Source organism: Capra hircus, chromosome 20, assembly GCF_001704415.2.
Source record: "Capra hircus breed San Clemente chromosome 20, ASM170441v1, whole genome shotgun sequence".
In the NCBI taxonomy this organism is placed as follows: Eukaryota; Metazoa; Chordata; class Mammalia; order Artiodactyla; family Bovidae; genus Capra; species Capra hircus.
Window position 1 is genome coordinate 66,555,386 of NC_030827.1, and position 23,474 is coordinate 66,578,859.

Genomic DNA, 23,474 nt, shown 5'->3' on the forward strand with positions numbered 1-23,474 from the left:
GGAGTGGGTTGCCATTTCCTTCTCCAATGCATGAAAATGAAAAGTGAAAGTGAAGTCGCTCAGTTTTGTCAGACTCTTAGCGACCCCATGGACTGCAGCCTACCAGGCTCCTCCATCCATGGGATTTTCCAGGCAAGAGTACTGGAGTGGGGTGCCATTGCCTTCTCCGACAGTCTTCATTTTGCCCCCAATAAAACTTAACTCACAACTCTCAAGTTGTACATCTTTTTTAGTCGACAGTGCTCACTGACTTAGGTCAAATGACCGTTGAATAAATTAGCTGCTTGGGTAGAATGGAAGATGTTTATCTCTTCTATTTGGAAAACTTGTCGTTTAGTTGCTCAGTCAAGTCTGACTCTTTGCAACCAATGGACTGCCGAACACCAGGCATCCCTGTCATTCACCATCTCCTGGAGTTTGCTCAAGCTGGAAAGTTTGGAAAACTTAAATGTCCCCAAACCACATGGGCTATGTGTACAGTAATATGAACACATAAGGCTGTGGGTGGCAGCCTTGCTGTAGAGGTCTCCTCTCTTCATGAATGAAACTACTGGCCAGGTTTAGGTGCTGCAAGTCACCGATCGGCTCCCGGCTTTGGTATGGATTTATGGCAAACTTGGGCTTCCCTGGTGGCTGAGACAGTAAAGAATCTGCCCGCAATGCTGGAGACCTGGGTTCAGCCCCCGGGTCGGGAAGATCCCCTGGAGAGGGGAATGGCTACCCATTCCAGTATCCTTGCCTGGAGACTTTCATGGACAGAGGAGCCTTGCAGGCTACAGTCCATGGGGTCGGTTGCAAAGAGTCAGATGTGACTGGGAAACGCACTGGTGAGTCTGTTACTGAGTTTGCTTACAGGAATTCTCTAGGACTGTCAGGTACAGAGCACTCAGAGAGACTTCATGGAACACCGACTGCGCATTTCCAGTGTCTGCTTAAAACTTAAAAGCAGACTGGGATGCAGCTGCCCAGGGGTTCAAGAGAGGCTCAGAGACGCCGGCACTGACTTCTACTGCTCTGTGAAGTGGGTGTCCTAAGGTGGAACCCACAACCAGAGAGGTCAAGTAACCTGCCCACATTCCCAAAGCAGTTGAGCTAAGGTCCCTGACGGGCAGAGAACACCCCTTTTAACTGGGCAGCCTTTCGAAGTCTGAATACAAATTTTCAAATTTTGATTTTAAGCTTTCGAGCAGCCATTTGGTTTAGCTATGCAAAAGTGTGAAAATATTAGTCGCTCAGTTGTGTCCGACCCTCTGCGACCCTATGGACTGTAGCCCGCCAGGCTCCTCTGTCGGCATGGATTCTCCAGGCAAGAATACTGGAGTGGGTTGCCATTCCCTTCTCCAGGGGGTCTTCCCCATCCAAGAATCGAACCCAGGTCTCCTGCAATGCAGGCAGATTCTTTACCAGATGAGCCACCAGGGAAGCTGTGCAAAAGCCAAAGCCTAAGACCTGGAGAGAGTCCCAACTTGTTACAGACCTGAAGGGTACAGACACAGCCAATGAGCCTTCTTCACAAAAACCAAACATCTGTAAGTTAGCTTAAAGACCTTAGATGTGTTTACCGCTTATTTCTTGGAAGGCTACTTCCACAGTGCTGGAGGCATCTGCCTGTATTGTAGAGGAGAAAGTCCCTGAACGTGACCCATTCAGTAACTGGAAACCAGACCCCCAAGGTGCATCTGACTGGGGGCAACAATCCTCCCCTCAACAGAGTCCACGATGGAACTAGAAAAGCAGGAAGACGGCGCTGGGGGAGAGAGAGCAGGGGCGCACGGAGAGGGCGCCAGGACCTGGTGCACAGGTGCAGGGAGCCGGCCCGGGGTGGCACGCGGGTGGTGCACCAGGGGCGGTGGGGAGAAGGTGGCGCACCAACCAGGGGCGGCGGGGAGAAGGGGGCGCAACAGGGACGGCTGGGGGAAGCGCGGGGCCGCCCGCTCTTACCGTTGCGCATAGTGGACGAGGAACATGGCCAGGAGGATGCAGTTGGGCCAGCGGTTGAGGCGCTCGGCCGGCGCGCCCGCGCACGCGAGGAGCGGCAGGGCCAACGAGGGCAGCTCCTGCACGGCCCAGGCGGCCCGCGCCGGCAGCTCGAAGGCAGAGCCGGGCGACGCGTAGCGCCCGTAGGGCGAGCCCACCAGCTTCAGCAGCACGTAGCACACGACGCCCAGGGCGCATTCCAGGTAGGCGAGCGCGTCCAGCAGGAACCGCTCGGCCAGCTCCATGGTGGGTGACGGCAGGCGTGCTCCATGGCCCGGCGGCTGCGTCGGGCCACATATAGGGCGGCGGCGGCGGCGGGCGGGGTGAGGTAGGGGGCGGGAGGCGCGGTTACCTGAGGCCGGCGACCGCGGTCAAAGCCCTCGGCCCGGATCCGCCCCGTGCGGGCGGCCCCGGAGCCACGCGCCCCCAGTCTCCCTAGTCCTGGGTGCGCGCGGGGGTCCGGGTGGGAGGCCTGGGGCGCCGGCTCGCCACAACCACACGGCCAGAACCCCGCCCATTCCAGGCCCTCCCCGACCGTCTCACCAATCCCGGGTGCGCGCCGCGGACCCGCCCCGCCCACGCGCCTAGAGCCCCCTCCCAGGCCCCGCCCTCTAGACCCCGCCCACTCCGGGCACTCCCGGACCGTCTACCTTAGTCGTGGGTGCGCGCCGGGGACGGGGCACGACGTCCGCCCGCCCGCCCCTCCCACGCCGCTAGAGCCCCGCCTACTAGGCCCCCGCCCACTTCGGACCCTCCCTGACCGAGCGTCATTTCCGCGGTGCGCACGCGCGACCTCGGGCTGCCCGCATCGGTGCCTGAGCCGACGCGGAAATCCTTGCGCTCCTGCAGGTCCCTCCCTCCCTGTAGGTCCCTCCCTCCCTGCAGGTCCCGGGGAGGCGCATGTGCGGTCCCGCGGGGTCCTCGAGCTGCAGCCCGGAAGTGCTAGCGGCCGACGGTGGCGGGTTGGGCCGTGCGGGCGGCGTGCGCGGCCGCGTGGGCCATGGGGCGGCGGTCGCGGGGCCGGCGGCTCCAGCAGCAGCAGCAGCGTTCCGAGAGCGCGGAGGACGGCGGAAAGCGCAATGGGGCGGTAGGACCCGGGGGAGGGCGGGCCGGGGCCCCGAGGCCTGCGGGGCGGCGAAGGGCGGCTTTGCGGCCCCGGGTGCCAAGTTTCTCACTCCTCAGGGCTGGGAAGGCGGCTATCCCGAGATCGTCAAGGAGAACAAGCTGTTCGAGCACTACTACCAGGAGCTCAAGATCGTGCCCGAGGGCGAGTGGGACCAGTTCATGGGAGCGCTCAGAGAGCCTCTCCCGGCCACTTTAAGAATTACCGGTTACAAGAGGTAAGGGGGTCGTGCCTTTCACGTTTCTCGGAGAGTTGGGGTTTAGAATGCCCCGGGTTTAAAACGGAAATGTATTTCTCCCAAGAAGCACACGTCAGCGGTGTGGATGCCAGAGCCTGGAGGCCTTGAGAAGAGGGAGCATGGGTGTCCCAACAGAGTACGGGGAGGAGGACCTGGCAAGTTGGGAGGTTAGAATCAGACACGAGTGTGCAAGATGAGAAGCAGTTGACTCTTGGGGGCCCGTTGACGATGCCCCACCCTTTGGAACACATGAGAACCTGTGACATTAGTGAGTGTTAAGTGAAGCTTGTGGTGGTGGTTTTTTTTTTTTTTTTTGAGTCGTGTAACCGAGCACGTGGGCTTATTGCTAGCTGCAGAATGAAAAGACCAAATAAAGAGGCAACAGTCTTGGAGAAAGCGAAAAGGCTTAAGATAGTCAAGCAAGGAGACAGGAGGCAGTGATCAGCTCCTTCCCGTCAGCTGTTGAGCAGGGTATTTATCCATGGAAGTAGGGAGTAAGTGGAGGAGGGGGCCCTGGAATGATGGGTGGAAATTAAAGGTAAGTTTCCAGCGTCCCCTGCAGGTGCAGCTCTGCTTCATCCCTTTTTATGTGCAAGTTTGGGGTGGGGAGTCTGTTACATGTGGTGGCTTTTCACTTTGTGATGTCTAAAGTTTACTGTGGGTTACTTAACTTATTAAAAACGATTATTACGAATATTTTGGCCTCAGCCCATGGCATGTGGGATTTTAGTTCCCAGACCAGGGATCAAACCTGCACTCCCTGCATTGGAAAAAAATAGTCTTAACAACTGGACCGCCAGGGACTGTCCCTGCTGTGGGCTGTGTTAGTCCTTTGATGTGCCTCTGCTGGGCAAAATGGCCTTTAGGACTGTTGTGGTCAGATCCTGTTTCGGCGGTCTCCTTCGAAACAAACTTAGAGATGTCATTTAATCAAGTTGTTTCTTCCTTATGAACCTTTAGTGTGTAAGTTTCAGGATACGGTTGCAGTTGTACCTTTTGAAGATGACCTGAAAGTGAAAATGAAACTCGAGGGATGTTCAGGAGAGAAGGAGTAGAATAGTATTGTATGTAGTTTTCACCTTTTAGAGATTAAAGGACAAGGATTGTTTAAGCTTTGAAAGAATACAGTAAAATGGTAGTAATTAAAGAATGTCTTCACTTGGCACACAAGGATGACTTTTGTTACAAAACACAATCTTGGGTTTATAAAGAGATAAGATGTCTTGAATTAGCTTTCCAGATTGATTTGAAACTTCAAAAAATTTTTTTTGATAGCCATGCAAAAGAGATTCTCCACTGCTTAAAGAACAAGTATTTCAAGGAACTGGAGGACCTGGAGGTGGATGGGCAGAAAGTTGAAGTTCCACAGCCCTTGAGTTGGTAGGTGTAACACAGCTTCATTCTGTTGGATATTTCTCTGGGATTTTAATCTTTGTCGCTTGAATTTATTTCTTGGTAACCCGTTTGATTTTGGCACGAAAGAACCTATATATACTTTCGAGACATTTTCCTGTTCTTATTCCCAGAGCTTTTTTCTGCTGTTACTGCACACTCGTGTGCAAGTTTTCCTTTGTGATTTGCAGCGCTGTGTATTGAAGTCTTGATTTCCATCAGTTTTTCCAAGTCAGTCCAGCTTCTTTTCTTCCTCGATGTCACCATTTCCACCATTTCTACTTAAACCCTTGTCTTCATGTCAGAACTGTTGCAGATTTAATGTTGTTTTGCAGGGCCTAGCATAAGACCAGGTAAGAGTCAGAGGCTGGGAGACATATGGAGTGTAGCCAACATTTCATTTTGCTAATGGCTTGGTTTATTGCATACGAACACACTACACAACAGAAGTTAGTCACGCAGAGAAGGAAAGGAAAGGGGGTGATGGAGGAGGCGTCTCGGCATGAGTGTCGGCCCCCTGCCTGCAGCTGGGCCTTGGGACAGGTGTGAGCTGGAAGTCCCCGTCTGTCTGCCAGCGCCTCCAGTGGCATCTGTCTGTCTGCAACAGTTTCTTCATCTTGCAGCATCAGGTCCTTTGACAGTGAGCCTTCAAGCCCCCGTCTCAGTGTCTTAAAGTGTCCGTCAGTGGGTGTCTTAACAGTGATAATCTGAGACCTCCTCTTTATCAGTTGCCGCTTCTGTTCCCACGATGTCTTTCTGAGACGTTACTAAACAGCGGATGTTTCCGAATAGTCCTCAGGGAGGACTGGGCACTGTGCCTCCATTTCGAACTCCTCGACATCACCCAAAGTCACACAAGATGAGTGGGATTCCCGTGACTATAAATCACATCATAGCTCCTCGCCGGGCAAAGGCTCAGCAGGACTGCGTTAGCTGTCCTATCGGTCTCTGTCTCCAGGGCCCGTGCTCACCCTCCTTTTATCCTCGCTGTCCTGTCAGCGTCTCGTGGCTCGTTTGTGTGTCTTGATCCAGCTCAGGCGTGTGAAAGCGGTCCCGTCTGTCTTGTGAATGGCCCAGAGAGTCAGGCACAAACCACAGTGGTGCCAAGGCCGGGGCCATCAGCTCAGCTCAGCCGCTCAGTCGTGTCTGACCCTTTGCGACTCCATGGACTGCAGCACGCCAGGCTTCCCTGTCCATCACCCACTCCTGGAGCTTACTCAGACTTGTCCATCGAGTCTGTGATGCCATCCAACCATCTCATCCTCTGTCGTCCCCTTCTCCTCCCGCCTTCAGTCTTTCCCAGCATCAGGGTCTTTTCCAGTGAGTCCATTCTTTGCATTAGGTGGCCAAAGGATTGGAGTTTCAGCTTCAACATCAGTCCTTCCAATGAACATTCAGGACTGATTTCTTTTAGGATGGACTGGTTGAATCTGCTTGCAGTCCAAGGAACTCTGAATAGTCTCACAGCCTGGGCTATGGAAGTCACGAAGTTGTTAACAGTTACCCATTGCAGATTATCAACTTTCAGGTACTGAGAATTCTCACAAAAGGACAACAACACATTTTATTTATTTGTTTTTATTTATTTATTTCAACAACACATTTTAAATGATTACTATAAAAAGGTGAATTTAACCATCATTGCCTGGCAGTTTGTTGTTCAGTCGCATCTGACTCTTTGTGACCCCGTGAACTATGTCACACCAGGCTTCCCTGTTCTTTGCCATCTCTTGGAATTTGCTCAGATTCTTGTCCAATGAGTTAGTGATACTGTTTGAAAGCATTGGTTCTTTGGACCCCAGCCTTCTTTATGGTCCAACTCTCAGAGCCATACTGACTACTGGAAAAACCATAGCCTTGACTAGGTGGACCTTTGTTGGCAAAGTGATGTCTCTGCTTTTTAATAGACTGTCTAGGTTGGTCATAGCTTTTCTTCCAAGGAGCAAGCGTCTTTGAATTTCATGGCTGCAGTCACTGTCTGCAGTGATTTTGGAGCCCAGGAAAATAAAATCTGTCACTGTTTTCACATTTTCCCCTTCTGTTTGCCGCGGAGTGATGGGACTGGATGCCGTGATCTTTGTTTTTTGAATGTTGGGTTTTAAGCCAGCTTTTTCACTCTCCTTTCACCCTCATCAAGGCACTCTAGTTCCTCTTCACTTTCTGCTTGAGAAGATGAATTTAACCAGCGTTTCCTGACAGCTTTTGAAGTTTTAACTGTACAAGTGTTCGATGTATCTTTTTTCTTTGGCTAACTTTTGTTTATCACAAGCCAAAATGAGGTTTTCATTGTTCTGGTCTGTGTGTTTGCTTGCTTTGCATTCTTTTGTTGGCCGTTTGGATGCTCAGTGTCCATATCACAGACGTGCACAGCATCCACGGTGGAATGAGTACTGAGTGGCCAGATGCTTAAATCAGATCAAAACCAAATGTTACCATTACAGAGCGTGTTTCTGGGATCCAGGAGTAAGCCTCCAGTATTACACCAAAAAATTCCTTGATGGCTTTTTTGTTAAACAGTTTTAATCAGAGTTGAGAAGCTTGACTGTTAGAGAACAGGAAAAGGACTCTGATGCCAGGTGCTGAGGCCAGGAGATAAGGAAGGTGCCTCCCTCTGCTGTGTCTGCAGCATCAGCGAGTGTGGTGGCCGTCACATGACGAGCGGGTCCCCCTGTCAGTCACTGGGGTGTGCACTGAGCTCTTGGACTGTGCCATGGTTTGGAGATTTGATGGATGGCCCCAATGCTCCAAGTTGGGGTGTCTAATGTTTTCAAAAGCAGATTTAGGATTGTCTTTGCACATTTCTATGCATAATAATCTTTCCTGCCTTTGCTGCCTCAAACAGTCTCCTGGAAACATTTATTCCTTCTACCCTGTGTCCAGAAGTGCAGTATTCCGATGCAACCGCCTCTGCCTGTTCTCTGCTTCTGGGCAGAAAGTGGAGCTGGAGAGCCAGCCCCCTGGGAAAGGGTGTCTTTCTGGGCTGTTCTGGTGGAGTTTTCTTCCACAGTCCCAACCTGTCCAGAATTAGTCTCGCTATTTTTATTGTTCTCTGCACACTATAGTCGGACTTTGGTTTAATTGGCCCATTGAATGTTTAATGGCCTTTTTTCACTCTTGATTGTTGAACTTTGGATATGGGGCAGGACCATTCAATTCCAGACCTCTTGGAAGGCCCTGCAGGTATTCTGTGGGTGAAGAATGCAAGGAGTCACCCCACTAATAGCCAGGCGTAATAGCCGGGCCTTCTCTTCATGATTCTGTTTGATCCAGTTTTCTGAACACAGCTGACGGGTCTGAGCAACATGTTGAAAGATATGAGTTCCTAATACTCACCCTTTTTTCATTATCAGTGACAACTGTGAGACAGTTTTATTGTATAAACATTAAATCAAATTCACTTGTAAGGTGTGGGATATCTATAAATCAGTAAATAAAGCAGAAACATAAAATACTTTCTGGTGGTTCTTTATATTGTGGAAATTGCAGAAATAGATCTTAATAGTCTTTTAACCTTTTGAGACATAGCGGGATGTAATGTAGGAGAAGTATTTTAGGGGACCAGGTTTTCTAGAAGGAATGTTATGTATAGGACTTACAGCGTGGGCAGGTTTCATTTTTTTTCTTCCCTTTCATAGACTGGGAACTGTGAGGGATTAAAGCATTTTTTAGAAGGCCTTGTTTTGACAATGAGTTGTTGCAAATGCACCTTATTGTCATTCTGTTTATGTTCTTTTTAACTGAGTTGATGATGAGTTATCCTAGATGTTATATATAGAGAGAGACTTTTGTTTTTAACTCAGTCTCTTTGTAGTTAACTGTTTGAAAGTTAAGTAATTTTCTCATAAGATGAAAAGCTTTTGTAATTATAACTTACAGTCAGATTTTATTCTTGTAATAATAAATTTACATTTTTAACTACTAGAAACTTAGCTAATAAAGCACATAAAGAAGTATTCCCTCAAGTTATACCTAGAGTCTGCTCTCTATTAGAAAATGAAAATTCAGCTTTGTACAATAAGTAATGGGAGGGATCATTCAAATTAGTGACGTTTGGTGGTTTGATAAGGTAGTTACTGGCACGTGTGCTGTCGTTGATCACAGACAGCTCCGTTTGCCAGGATCTTACGAAAGCAGATGTTTGGCTATCACCAAAGGCCCGTAGTCTTGCCTGGGAAATCCCATGGACAGAGGAGCCTGGCGGGCTGCAGTCCATAAGGGCGCAAAGAGCTGGACATGATTGAGTGCAAGCACATAAATACACACAAAGGTTGCAGAGGAGCGGCAGGTTCCGTTCAGTTAGTTACACAGCTGGAGCCAACCCACATGAATCCCTGCCTCTGAAAAAAAGGAAACGTATCCTGTCCATGTACTGACCGTGCTGCTGGACCTCAGTGGGTGGACAGGCGCACCGGCAGATAAAACCACACACTTCCTCATCTGTGGTGGCATCGTTTACACACCGTTCAAGTACGTTTACATAGATGGCAGGAAAGGCTTTGTTCTTCGGTCTGTATAAACATCAGATTAAGGCGTTTTTTATTTCCGAGGTTTGGGGGTATATAGAACATTTCACGATATTATTGGACTGCTTGGTTTGAGAAATAGTGAAAAAATAAACAATTACTGTAATCAAATGCCGGACATTCTGATAGCTGCCCCGCGGCATTATTTCTGTTCTGTGTGAGCCACGCCCCGTCTCGGGGAGCCGTGTCTGCTGCGCGTCCTCGGGGTGTGAGCAGCCAGCATGCGGCTGGGCGTCTCACTTGGCCCGTGAGCTGTGTAATGAAGGCGCTGTGAAGGGCCCGCTTCAGTATGTGTAACCGTTACGTGTTTTACTTTCCTTTCGGTCAGGTATCCTGAAGAACTTGCCTGGCACACAAATTTAAGTCGAAAAATCTTGAGAAAGTCTCCACAGCTGGAAAAGTTTCACCAGTTTCTGGTCAGCGAAACTGAATCTGTGAGTAGATGACTTCAGGCTTGCTGGTTTCCTTGAAGCCTTAGTATCGCAGTTTTATCTCAACCACGCTTGCCACTGGCAGTGATTAGGTAGATGAGGCACGCAGAAAAGCACCCTGAACTCATTGTGAGCGCCCCTATAACATCTGGTAACGTAGGCATTAGTAGCGCCTCTGATCACGCAGAGTCCCGGGGGCGCCGGCACGGTTGTCGGGGTGGCTTCTGGTGTGGGGTGGCTTCTGGCGTCAGGTGGCTGCTGGCGTCGGGGTGGCTTCTGGGGTGGCTTCCAGCGTTGGGTGGCTTCCGGCGTTGGGTGGCTTCCGGCGTTGGGTGGCTTCTGGCATCGGGTGGCTTCTGGTGTGGCTTTCGGTGTCGGGTGGCTTCTGGTGTCGGGGTAGCTTCTGGGGTGGCTTCTGGCATTGGGTGGCTTCTGGGGTGGCTTCTGGTTTCGGGGTGGCTTCTGGTGTCGGTGGCTGCAGCCACGGCTGGGCCCGGCACTCTGTCCCCGGCCGCCACATTGGAGCGTGTTCCGTCTGCTTTCGTGTCCATTTGGGCTGCACGTGCCAGGTGCCTTTCTTGCAGAGAAGGTGATGGTTTTTATGGCCATCTTTATATTTTATTAAAAGTGCTATACTCCACCTTCGCCAAACAGGAGAACAGCATCTAAATGTGATACGTTTGGTTCTCGTAAAACGACATGGTCTTGCCCCCGGGCTCCTCGGCCGCCGCCTGATTGCCGTTCAGTCGCTAAGCTTCTTACCTTTAGCGCCACATGTTCCCCAGCGAAACAGCCGTCCCCGCGCGCAGTGCGTGGCTGAGTGAGCGCCGTGCGCGACGGGCGTCGGCGGCGTGGCAGCTCCCTTTCACTCTCTCGTGCGGCATCGGGAGCGCCCCTTCTGTATTCTAGCCTCCCTTGCCGGGCCCGGACCCCCGAGTGCCACCAGATGGTTTTGTTTCCTTGTTGCCCTGAGCTTCTCTGTCCGCTTGGCGGGATTATTTGCTTCCCATGATTCTTGCCTTGAAGCCACGGCCAGTTTAGAAGCGCTTCACTTCACTTGGTTCTGATCTGCTCAGTGCACAGCTGCGTGCTCTCCTGCTTCCTGTCCATTCGGGTGAGCTGGCAGGCAGGCTCCTGTTGGCCTCCTTTCCCACTCCCACCGTGTTGAGGAGCACAGGGTGCTGGGCACTGCCTGTGCCCCCTTGTTTGCACAGAGTTGTGCAGAAAGGGCTTCTCTGGCTTGGCATTTAATCTCCGGGGCTGTGTGAACTGTCGGAGAAAGTGCAGGTTTGCACTTCGGCAGAGCGTTGGTAATCCTGGGTCGATGTGAGGTGAGTGGCGAGCGTGGGGTGGCTGTTCAGACAGGAAGCGCAGGTTGTGAAGGAGCAGAAGCTTCCTGGTAGCTGACAGTTTTTGGCTTTTTGTTGGGCGTTCAGTCCTAAGCTGTTAAAATAGAGTTGTGAGTGTCACAGGTGCTGGATTTTTCAAAGAATCTTTGAACAGTCGAACATGTGAACAGATGTCTTGACCCAAGGGTGAAGGTGTGGAGGATGGCTGATTAGTGTGGAGGTTTAGTTGTTGTCTGCCTTCGCTGAGGCAAGGAAGCAGTGGTTGATGGGGCGGTGTCCAGGAATACAGAGCAGGTGTGGGCTGCTCCTGGAAACAGGAGAACCAGGAAATAGAAGTCAAGTTTCAGCTGTGAGGGGACACTTCTAGGGGGACTTTCTGTCCTGTGTGGGTGTTGTACTTGAGTTTCTGACGAGCTAATGTCATTCTGACAGTAATGCCAAAGAATGCTCAAAGGACCACACGATTGCACTCATCTCACATGCTAGTAAAGCAGTGCTCAAAATTCTCCAAGCCAGGCTTCAACAATACGTGAATGGTGAACTTCCAGATGTTCAAGCTGGTTTTAGAAAAGGCAGAGGAACCAGAGATCAAATTGCCAACATCTGCTGGATCATGGAAAAAGCAAGAGAGTTCCAGAAAAACATCTACTTCTGCTTTATTGACTATGCCAAAGCCTTTGACTGTGTGGATCACAACAAACTGTGGAAAATTCTGAAAGAGATGGGAATCCCAGACCACCTGACCTGCCTCTTGAGAAACCTATATGCAGGTCAGGAAGCAACAGTTAGAAGAACAACAGACTGGTTCCAAATAGGAAAAGGAGTACGTCAAGGCTATATATTGTCACCCTGCTTATTTAACTTCTATGCAGAGTACATCATGAGAAACGCTGGGCTGGATGAAGCACAAGCCGGAATCCAGATTGCTGGGAGAAATATCAATAACCTCAGATATGCAGATGACACCACCCTTATGGCAGAAAGCGAAGAAGAACTAAAGAGCCTCTTGATGAAAGTGAAAGAAGAGAGTGAAAAAGTTGGCTTTAAAACTCAACATTCAGAAAACGAAGATCATGGCATCTGGTCCCATCACTTCATGGCAAATAGTTGGGGAAATAGTGGAAACAGTGGCAGACTTTATTTTTGGGGGCTCCAAAATAACTGCAGATGGTGATTGCAGCCATGAAATTAAAAGGCGCTTACTCCTTGGACGGAAAGTTATGACCAACTTAGCATATTGAAAAGCAGAGACATTACTTTGCCCATAAAAGTCCGTCTAGTCAAGGCTATGATTTTTCCATTAGTCATGTATGGATGTGAGAGTTAGACTATAAAGAAAGCTGAGTGCCGGAAATTTGATGCTTTTGAACTGTGGTGTTGGAGAAGACTCTTAAGAGTCCCTTGGACTGCAAGGAAATCCAACCAGTCCATCCTAAATGAAATCAGTGCTGAATATTCATTGGAAGGACTGATGCTGAAGCCAAAACTCCGATACTTTGGCCACCTGATGCGAAGAACTGACATTTGAAAAGACCCTGATGCTGGGAAAGATTGGGGGCAGGAGGAGAAGGGGATGACAGAGGATGAGATGGTTGGATGGCATCACCGACTCAATGGACTTGAGTTTGGGTAAACTCTGGGAGTTGGTGCTGGACAGGGAGGCCTGGTGTGCTGTAGTCCATGGGGTCGCAAAGAATTGGACACGACTGAACTGACAGTCGTGATTCTGATGGACAGGGATTACTGTCTTTTGATAGTGGCCATTTATCCACTAGTAGAAAAATTGGTCTTACTTGCTGTATACCCGATAGTACTAACTTTGTTGTTCTGTGTATGGTTATACAGTATTTTCTTAATGCATTGGAAATAATGCCCAATATTAATTTTTTCTGCTGTTTTTAATGCCGTTGCTGACTTTTAACAATTTCATTTTCCAAGGGAAACATCAGCCGTCAGGAAGCCGTCAGCATGATCCCACCGCTATTGCTGAATGCCCACCCTCACCATAAGGTACTCTGAGCCTTACGTGGAAAATGCTGTTGTTCATCTCTCTCTGTTTTGTTGAGACCTTTTATCTTAATGTGGTTCCTCATTTATTTTCCCTTTTCACTTTGGGTGAAGTGGAAAATGATATGTATTTTACGTTAGGTTCGTATTGTGATTTTTACCACTCAATTTTTTTACTTAGTGTTGAGATTATCTTCATTCTTTCTGATTGACTCAATCAGGTTGAAATCACAGTGAACCCATACCGAGGGCTTGTTGAATTCCGACCATGGTTCTGTGTTCTTTTTGTGAATTAATTTTTTATTGCACACACATCCCTGTGAGGGCAGATGCTATCACTGTCCCTGTTTTTCCAGATGAGAAAAAGGAAGCAAAGAGAATGGAGGTAATTGGCTTAAAGTTAGAAGCTAGTTGTCAGGGGCCAAACTGAGATTGGACCCAGCGACCTCTGCCCCATAGCGTTCTGTTACAAGGCTTTTTGCATTCAGTATCTTTACTCATCATCCCTGAATGTGTTTTTCTGCTGGTTTCTAGTGCCGTTTTTGTTCCTGTTTCTTGTGGAGCAAGTATCTTTCTCCTTCTGTGGTTTGGGGTCAATATATATTAGGGCATCCCAGTAAATTAAATAGAACATATGTCGTAGATTTATCTTATAAATAAATGTGCTTAGGTCCTAAAGTAGAAATGAAAAATAATTTTTTAAATTATTCTAAGTTTGATGTAGGATAGTTGGTTTATATAAAGAAAAACATCAAACGTTTTCTTGCTTTTCACTAGATCTTAGACATGTGTGCAGCTCCCGGGTCAAAGACCACACAGTTGATTGAAATGCTGCACGCGGACATGAACGTCCCCTTCCCAGGTATGTATGGGGGAGGTGCTGCTTTGGTGGGTGGTGGATGAGGAAAAGAGCAAACATAGTGACAGCTTATGGTGAATGGTGTGATCTCCGAAGAAGATTGAGCTTCGGGACCAGGGACCAGGCTTGATCGCTCAAGAGCTTTTGTGTAGCAGACTTTTATTAAAGTATGAAAGGGACAGGGGAAGCTTCTGACATAGACATCAGAAGAGGGGCAGAGAGTGCCCCCCTCGCTAGTGTTAGCAAGAGAGTTATATCCTTTTTTAATTAGTTATTACAGTAAATCAAAAGAATGTCTCAGGTTTGTAAAAATTTTACGAGACCCACTCCCACAATTCATGTTTTAGGAGAACAGGATTAGAACTTCGCAGTAGAAAGGTCCTACCAGACCCACCTCCATGATGTGCATTCTAAGATACCAAGATTAGTCAGGTTTCAGGACGGAGAAACTGTCCTCAAGCAGGATTGTTGTTATATAATTCCTAAAGTGAATTCGCTCAGTCGTGTCCGACCCTTTGCGATCCCATGGACTGTAGTCCACCAGGCTCCTCCATCCATGGGATTTTCCAGGCAAGAGTACTGGAGTGGGTTGCCATTTCCTTCTCCAGGGGATCTTCCTGACCCAGGGATCGCACCCAGGTCTCCTGCATTGCAGGCAGACGCTCTACCCTCTGAGCCACCGGGGAAGCCCGGCATGTAATTCCCAGGACAGTGTTTAAACTGGGCTATTTGTTGTGTAATCATCAGTTCCAGGCTTAAAGGAGAAAAAACAAAACAAAACTTAGTTGTGTGTGACTAAGACTAAGGAATGTAGAGAAAAAAGAAAAGATGTTTGTCCTTTCCGCCTCCTTGAGAGTTCCAGGCCCCCTTTTCCTCCTTGGGTACCCAGGACTTCTTATCAACCTGCCTAGGAATTGACTGTCTCTACAGGAGGCGTCAGGCAGCTGGGCTTCCTGTCTCTGAAAGTAGAGCTGGGTGCTGTGCACGACCCCGTCACTCGTGCCCTCGCACACCCCGTGGAGAGGGGCCTTCAGTTTAGCATCATGCGTGGTCTCTGTAAAAGCATGTGGTGTTTCTTTTTGAAGCCACAGTAGGTAGATTTTTTTTTTTTTTATCTGCCTGCTGAAAATCTCTGGCTGCTTCGCACCCTGGTTGCATCACATGGGATCTCTCATTGCAGCACGCCTGCCCTTGCCGTAGGGCTTGGCCCAGGAGTTGACCCCCAGTGTGTGGGATTTCAGGTCTCCCACCAGGGTTCGGACCCACGTTCCCTGCATGGCGAGGCAGAGTCTTAACCACCAGACCCCAAGGGGGGCCCCAGTAGGTTGATTTCAGTTTGCATTTTCAGGAGTCCCTGTCTCACACTGGGGTTTTGGTTCTCTTCTGACAGTTAGTACCTGTGTGAGAGGCGGGAGGATGTAGTTTAGAGCCAGTGTCAGACTCCCCGGGTTCAAATCCCACTGGCGTCTGGTAGGTGAGTTATGTGACGTTTCCAGACTCCACATGGGAAATGAGGCTTCAGTCTTGAACTTGGAGGACATTAGGTCGATGGCAAAGGTCCGAGCCTCCCCGGCAAGTGGACCCTCAGTCCCCACCTCACTCTGGGAGCTGAAGCTCAGGGTCTGGAGTGGAGCCCCAGCACGTGTGGCCTATTTTAAACACTTGTCGGGAGACTCTCTTAGTTTCCACGTCTTTCTCTCCTCACCCTCCCTTTTTTTGTTAATAGTCAATGGTAGAAAAGCTAGTTTGGGCAGAATAAGCCGTCCAAAGTGAGGAACTGTTGGCGAGATGAATTTTGAAGGTTTGACATTTTAAGGGACTTGAAACCCCTGCCAAGCCCGCTTCCTTCTCCTGGACGCGGCCCCAGTTCCTGCCAGTCTGAGGCTGGGTTGCGGGTCTCGCCTGCCAGCCTGGGGGCGAGCGCTGCCCCCTGTCTGCCAGCTTTGCCCGACGCTGCGCCTCTGTGTTCGCAGAGGGCTTCGTCATCGCCAACGACGTGGACAACAAGCGCTGCTACCTGCTGGTGCACCAGGCCAAGCGGCTGGGCAGCCCCTGCATCATGGTGGTCAACCACGACGCGTCCTGCATCCCGCGCCTGCAGGTGGACGTCAACGGCAGGAAGGAGGTCCTCTTCTACGACCGCATCCTCTGTGACGTCCCTTGCAGGTACCGTCAGGAGGCCGGGAAGCCCAGCGTTCCGCGAGAAAGCAAGTCAGAGTCCAGAGTGAAGCTGCACATGGGCGCGTATGTGGCGAATCTGGTCACAGCTGGTGTGAAGAGAGGGGCAGTGTGAGCCTAAATCAGAAAGCAGAAACAGTTTTAGTGATAAACTGAGAGAGATCAGAGCGGGGTGGTCTAATGGCCTTGAAAGGGAACGTGAGGAGCAGTGGCATCACATAGAGCCTTGTTGCGGGCACTGTGCCAGGAGTGAGGTGTGTGTTCATTCTCGCCTGCTTGTGGTGAGTATAGATACAGTGTCACAGCATAATAATCTGTGTTGACACTGGGTGAGTCCTGAGTAGGACATCCAGGGGTTCCATGAAGGTTGGCAAACTCATGCATTTGTACACGTATCTTTCTTTGAAATTTATTATGTTAGATTTTTATAGTTTATTAATAAAAGAACTTCAAGGCATAGCTGAATTACTGAGTTTTTCCAAAAAGGAAAGGGTAAAACTAAAGTGGCTAAGTTCCCAGAGGCAGTGCCGTAGATGTGGATGTCAAACGTGTCTCTCTGAGCTCATGACTTGGTGAGACTGTTATACAAAACCCTCCGTTGCACTTTGTTAGCCCTAAACGTAGCATTTAAGGGGATGCATTGTTATCAAGTCCTGTCTTATTTAAACACATGGTAGTTTCACTGCTGGTGGCAGAACTCAGTGGCGGTATGACTGCGTGTCAAACACCCGGAAGAATTCTCCTTCAGAAAAGTTGAAATAGGTCATGAGCTGTAATCGTTTTTTTTATCTCGGATTGCAGGTTTTTAGTTTTCTTTGGGATTAGATGTTTTCCCACTCCTGTGGTTTTTTTCTCCTCTTTTTTTTTAAATTGGAGGATAATTGCTTTACCATGCTGTGCTGGCCTCTGCCGTGCGTTCCCGTGACTCAGCCTCGGCGGGTGTACATCTGTCCCCTCCCTCCGCCTCCCCCCACCACCCCTCCCCTCTAGGCAGTCTCAGAGCACTGGGTTGAGCTCCCTGTGTTCTTGTGATCAGAGATGCCACACTGTGACCATGATGTGACCTCGTGGGCTCTGAGTTGTAAGCCGAGGCAATCAGAATTTTAGTCCCCACAGTACAAGCAGGGGATGGCATTTGAAAGCCATTATATCTTACAGGACATTTCCACCCTGCGGAGCCTTCACCCGAAGGACGTGTGGCTAGACCCACAGTGAAAATCACATTTTACAGGGAAAGCCAGCGGACACAGAAACTCCTCCAAAAACCTGGGGCTCAAAATTAGACCCGGACAGAAAGACTGATTGATCAACTGTATTATAAAATTTACATGGGAGTGATTTCTGTTAAACAAAAGTAGAAATTTAAAAAAATGTTTAATTGATACAGAGAACATTCGTGGTAAAGAAATTGGCTTACTGAATTTGCTGAGGAAGTCCTTTATCAGTTTATTGTTATTCATGTAATTCTGGTTAAAATGCTACTGTTGATCAGCAAGTTTCTAAGTAGCAGGATCAGATTGTTATCTGTGTTCAGAGTTCTGTCCTAGGTCTGGAGATGGTGTTTTGCTGATATTTCTCTTAAATGGAAGCAAATTACTGTCTCTTTGTTGAGTGAAGTTTCCTACTCAGATCTTTTATTTTCTTGTTGAATTGAAATTAAAATATAATTAGAAAGTTTAATGCATTGTAGTGTCCTCCAAACAGAAATAGGAAGTTTATTGGTTTATGAAATAAGTTTACCACTTACTTTCTCAGTGGCACTCGTAATACCCTTTAGCTTGGAGTATTAAGCTCCAGTCATCCTCTGGTACGGAGTTTTAAGTTCTTCAATATCTTTCTTTGCAGTGGAGATGGCACAATGAGAAAAAACATTGATGTCTGGAAGAAGTGGAGCACCTTAAACAGCTTGCAGCTACATGGGTAAGTCAACTGTACCTGGTGGCCCTGGGTGACTAGGAGGTGAGTGAAGGTTTATAGTCGAATCCCTGAATGTGCAGAGCTTCAGCTGGCTGACTGCAAGCCTCAGAGCTGCCTTCCTGAGTATGCCTATTTGTCAGGAGTTGTTTCTGAAACCTTTCAAGAGTAGGACACTGAAATTGTATACGTTTCAGGTACACATGTATCAAAAATGCCTTTTATAAAAATTTCCTGTGATATTTCAAACATGTTGTCTGTGAAAAGACTGTTTTGTACTAATATTTCTCCTTTCTGTTTTCAGTTCTTGTTGAATTATTTTGCCTTTTAACATCTGATCTCAGAAATATTTATGGCTATATTAAAAAAATTTTTGGAAAGTTCTTAAAACTGAAAGGAAAAAGGAAATCTTATAACGCATATATTTTTGTAATTCTTCGGCTATTATAGTGTTTTCCTGTGCATAGGGATTTTTAAAAATTGTACTGTCTATGGAGCTTTGGTTTCTTTCTTTCATTTAACATCGGAATTATAAACGCAGAGCTGTGGTGACCTAGAGTGTGCAGGCGTGTGACCTAGAGTGTGCAAGTGTGTACTCAGTTGCCCAGTCGTGTCCAGCTCTTTGCGACTCTGTGGGCTATAGGCCGCCAGGCTGCTCTGTCCATGGGATTTTTCCAGGCAAGAATACTGAAGTGGGTTGCCATTTCCTTCTCTGGGATATCTTCCCCACCCAGGGATCAAACCTGAGTCTCCTTCATTGACGGGCGGATCTGTACCACTGAACCACCACCTGGGAAGCCCTGATCTAGAGTATCCTAATGAATATTTTTGTAATCCCGATACTAATCTATATTATTTAAATTTATTGCTTAACTACTCTGATAATTGCGGGGGGGGCACTGTGGGAAGCAAATTTCACTGGTACAGAAAAAAAATATTAATGAAAGTTAAAAAAAAGTATCTGTAAACAATGTTGATACTAATCTACATTATCCAAATTTATTACTTAACTATTCTGATAATTGAGAAAAAAACCAAAATCCACTGGTGCAGAAAAAAATAATGAAAGTAATAAAAGTATCTATAAGCAATGTTGGTTTTGCAGCCAATTAAGCCGACTGTGCTCTTTTCCTCATGGGGGCCCAGTGTGCAGTGGCTGCAGACAGCAGCCTCCTTGGTAGTGTATGCAGCCTGTTGCCTGTACAGGTTGCCCTAAGGGACCTTGGAGACACTCTTTCTAGTGGGCATTCATGACTGGCCTGCTGTCCCCAGTCTGTCCCTGTGTTGGGAGGATCCCCTGGAGAAGGAAATGACAACTCACTCCAGCACCCTTGCCTAGAGAATCCCATGGACAGAGGAGCCTGGTAGGCTACAGTCCATAGGGTCGCAGAGAGTCGGACACGACTGAGAAACTTCACTTTCACTTTCATAAGCAATGTTATTACTGTTCTGTTAACCTTTCCCAACATGTGAACAAGCAAAGCATAAAGCTAACAACTGAATTCAGTGTATAAGGAAAATTTCACTATTAAAAAGGCCATACAGATACATGATTTTTCTTTCTATTAGCAGTTGGTATATTCTAAACCTAAATTCCTGTTTCATGTGAAGCATTGAATTGATATAGTTAAGTAATAAATTTAGACAGTATAGATTAGTATCAACACTGTTTATAGATACTTCGTTTGTTTTTCAATTATCAGAATAGTTAAGTAATAGATTTAGATAATATAGATTAGTATCAGGATTACAGAGGTCATCTGGAATAATCATAGTCAACACGTCAAGGATGCCATCTGCATTCACATGTACACACCGAATGTAGGTTATGCGTATTAATTGCATCGCATTGGACTTCCCTGGTGGCCCAGTGATGAAGAACCTGCCTGCCCGTGCAGGGGACGTGGGCTTGACCCCTGGTCCAGGGAGACCCCGTGTGCCTTGGGGCAGCTGAGCCCGTGTGCCGCAGCCGCTGGAGGCCTCGGGTGGAGAGGCTGTGCTCTGCAGTGGAGACCCAGCGCAGCCAAAAATAGAGCAAAAATGAGTGAGTGAATGCGCCGAATTCACTTTAAAATGAGGCATGTCACATAGACTTAGATGAGATTTACTTTCACAGAGGAAGATGAAATGGAGTTATGTAGAAAACTTTTTAAAAATGGGGTTATGTTGAAAATCTTGATATTCAAAAAGGTATTTCTTCTGTGAAGAGCCTTATGAAGAAAAGGAAGGTCTTTTAAAAGATTGGAGACACTATTTTTGTGAACGGCGCATTCTGGGTTTTATGGGCGTCGGTTGCCCCGCCCACGGGAGGTGAAGGATTTCTACAGATGGGTTCCTGGCCTCTCTGTCTCCCCAGCCTGCCGGGTTATTAATCTCACTGTCGTTTTGAAAAGGGCAAGTTTTGTAGTAATTCAGTTGGTTTCCCAAATTCTCTCCATAATTTTACCTCGGAACTGTATTGGGATGCGTTAAAAATAATGAAATAGTGCCATTTGCAGCAACGTGGATGGACTTGGTGATGGTCATTCTGGGTGAAGTAGGCCAGACAGATAAAATGCCTCATGATACCACTTATATGTGGAATTAAAAAACACAGCAAACTAGTGACTGTCACAGGCGAAAATCAGGCTCACAGATACAGGGAGCAAACTGGTGGTTACCAGTGGCAAGGGGAGGAGGGACAGTGTAGGGCTTGGGGATTCTTGTTTTTAATCAGCACAGAGCTCCTTAACTAGGTTTACACTAACTTCGTTTAGAACCTTAAAAGGTACAATAATGAGCGTTGTTCATTTTACAGAGTGTTTTGTATTTTGTTGTAAGTTTGTCCTAAACTCTAATGAATACCTGCTCTAGTAGTTGCCTGTGATGTGTGTGCCATATAGTCGTGCTTGGTCTTAAAGTAACCTAGTATCCGGCCCTTAGTTTACAGCTACGGATCGCAACGCGGGGCGCTGAGCAGCTGGTGGAGGGGGGCAGGATGGTGTACTCTACGTGTTCGCTGAATCCCATCGAGGATGAAGCTGTCATAGCGTCTCTGCTGGAAAAGAGCGAAGGTAAGTGTGCGATGAATCTCTAAGAAAATGTATTTCAGAACCTCTGTTGCTGCAGTGCGTTCTCCTGTAGACTTTTTCTAACTTTGTTCATGGACGTCAGCTTGTATGGTTAGTCCATAAACCCCACAGTGAGGTGTGTGCGTGCTTGTCAAGTCGCTTCAGTCGTGTCCGACTCTTTTCAAGCCTATGGGCTGTAGTCCCCAGGCCCCTCTGTCCGTGGGATTCTCCAGGCACGAATACTGGAGCGGGTTGCAGTGCCCTCCTCCAGGGGGTCTTCCCAAACGAGCCCACCTGTCTCATGTCTCCGGCATTGACGGGCAGGTTCTTTGCCACTAGCGTCACTTGGGAATCCCCAAAATGAGGTAGCCCTGATTAAAAACATGCTTCTATAATGAATTTGTCATTTTTCATGAGAAATGTGTTTTGCCTGTTTTCTTTCTGTAAGTTTGAAAGGTGGTATCAGATCCTTTACCACACCGTTGCATTTGTTAAGTTTTAGTTGTGGTAAAACACACATAATTTGAAATTATGCAGTTAATTTAAAACATGCAGTTCCCTGGCGTAACTGCGTTCACTCTGTTGTGTAGCCAGTCTCCCGAGCTCTTGATCTTGCAAATGAACTTCTAGGTCCGCTGAGCGGCTCCCCCATGTCCCCCCCGCCCCCCCCCGGCTGTGTTTTCTGTCTCTGTGTGACTGCTCTAGGTATCTCCTCGGAGCACAGTCATGCAGCATTTTTGTGTGTGACTGACCAGCTTATTTAGGATCATGTCCCCAGGCGTTATTCATGTTAGATTATGTACTCTCAGAATATCCCTCGTTTTTAAGGCTGAAAATATTCATTGTATGTTTAGACTGTACTTTGTTCATCCATTGATCTGTCCATGGACGCTTGGGTTGCTTCCACATTTTAGTTGCTGTGAATAACGCTGCTTTGCACATAGCTATACCAGCAACTCTTGGAAGACCCTGCTCTCAGTTCTTTCGGGTGTATCAGTTCAGTTCAGTCCAGTCACTCAGTCGTGTCCGACTCTCTGCGACCCCATGAATCGCAGCACGCCAGGCCTGTGTATGCAAGTGAAATTGCTGCAGCCTGTGGTAGTTCTGTGTTTATTTGTTGAGGGCCCACAATACTTTTTCCCACAGCAGCCACACCGTTTCATGTTTCTGCCAACAGTGCACAGGTTTTCCAGCTCCTCTGCATCCTTAGCAGCACTTGCTATTTTCTGCTTTCTTGAATATTAACAATCCTAATGGGAATGAGGCCTTACCACACTGTTTTACGCTGAGGGACCAGACAGCCTGTAAGAACGTTTCATGTGTTCATGTCAAATATTTCTCCTTTCATGTTTTTGCTGAAATGTTAACCTTTTCCATCAAATTCTCCTTAAAGCAGATAGTGGGAAATTTAAAACTAATTACATCTCCTGAATAGAATGCTGCTTGTGTATGAAGCAGGTTGAAATGTAGATCCTGAAGCTGGTGTACCTTTCCTGAGATGGTGTCCACGACTGTCTCAGCTTCTGTTACATTCTTATAAGTGGCTGAAAGGCCTGTGCTGTGAGGTCAGCCCTCCTGTTCTCACCTCTGCGGTCCTTTCCGTTTGAATTTACTGTGTCATATTTCGTTCCGCTGTACTTATCTGAACCCTTGATTTCTGCATCATGTTTTCCGTATGGAAAAGCTCCACACTTCAGGTGGTGCTCTATTTCAGAAGGCCTGTGAAGAGAAGGGCCATGGGTGGTGTAACTCCAGGCATTTGCTCACTGCGCAGGTGGGTTTCTGTCTGCGTTCTGCTGTCACAGCTGTCTCTTTGCACGTGGTTGCTCCAGACCACACCGTGGCTGTCTCAGTCCCGTGCTCCGTCACAGGCATGTGTGTAGACGTGGCTTCCTCAGACCATGACTCTTGCCGGGTCTTGTCCTCTGCATCTGCTGGGCATTTTAACTGCAGGGGTGGGGCTCCCACCTGAACAGTCTCAGACCCAGCAGCGGGGAAAGGTGGCCAGTAAGCATTCAGTCTGTGCTCGCCTCTGACCCAGATGCCGGCAGAGTCAGTGCCGAGCCCAGGCAGCGTTGGATTGAGAAAACCGTGTTGAGTTTCCGTGTTGGTACTGTTACCTGGTGCTCGTGTTTAGAAGCCAGAATATTTGGATGTACCATGGAGGCCAGCGTGACGCTTTTGTCGAAGGTTTCTCACTGTTGGACCTCCGCCTTGGGGATTCTTCTGCTTCGTTTTCATGGGTCCTGCGTTTTTCACAGCTTCCATGGAGCTCTGTTGGATTTTCCTTTTTGGGAGGTTGTCCATGGATCTGTCTGCAGGTTGTGGTGGGTGGTTCATCTGAGAGGTCTCCTGTAACGCCCCGGAGTAGAGCTTCTTGTAATGGCACGCCTGTGAACACTGTTTTAGACGGGGCCTGTCGTCCTGATGGCT

General features: G+C 48.1%; 2 protein-coding genes across 4 annotated transcripts in view; one reads left to right on the top strand and one right to left on the bottom strand.

Moving 5' to 3' along the window:
* The window catches only part of SRD5A1 (steroid 5 alpha-reductase 1), a 36,509-nt gene extending 34,015 nt beyond the window's left edge, over nucleotides 1-2,494 (bottom strand). For all 3 annotated transcript variants that reach the window (XR_001919797.1, XR_001919796.1, XM_018065693.1), the window contains exon 1: nucleotides 1,942-2,494. Coding sequence is in view for 1 of the 3 variants with exons in the window: in XM_018065693.1 (XP_017921182.1) it covers nucleotides 1,942-2,222 (281 nt within the window). In the remaining 2 variants the exon portion in view is untranslated. The remainder of the gene's footprint in view (nucleotides 1-1,941) is intronic.
* NSUN2 (NOP2/Sun RNA methyltransferase family member 2) overlaps nucleotides 2,906-23,474 on the top strand; it is a 31,805-nt gene continuing 11,236 nt past the window's right edge. Inside the window, exons 1-9 of the mRNA XM_018065647.1 lie at nucleotides 2,906-3,064; nucleotides 3,160-3,317; nucleotides 4,614-4,718; nucleotides 9,582-9,687; nucleotides 12,972-13,043; nucleotides 13,818-13,902; nucleotides 15,873-16,065; nucleotides 17,923-17,997; nucleotides 20,914-21,044. Of these exons, the coding sequence (XP_017921136.1) occupies nucleotides 2,978-3,064; nucleotides 3,160-3,317; nucleotides 4,614-4,718; nucleotides 9,582-9,687; nucleotides 12,972-13,043; nucleotides 13,818-13,902; nucleotides 15,873-16,065; nucleotides 17,923-17,997; nucleotides 20,914-21,044 (1,012 nt within the window). The 5' untranslated portion in view covers nucleotides 2,906-2,977. The remainder of the gene's footprint in view (nucleotides 3,065-3,159; nucleotides 3,318-4,613; nucleotides 4,719-9,581; nucleotides 9,688-12,971; nucleotides 13,044-13,817; nucleotides 13,903-15,872; nucleotides 16,066-17,922; nucleotides 17,998-20,913; nucleotides 21,045-23,474) is intronic.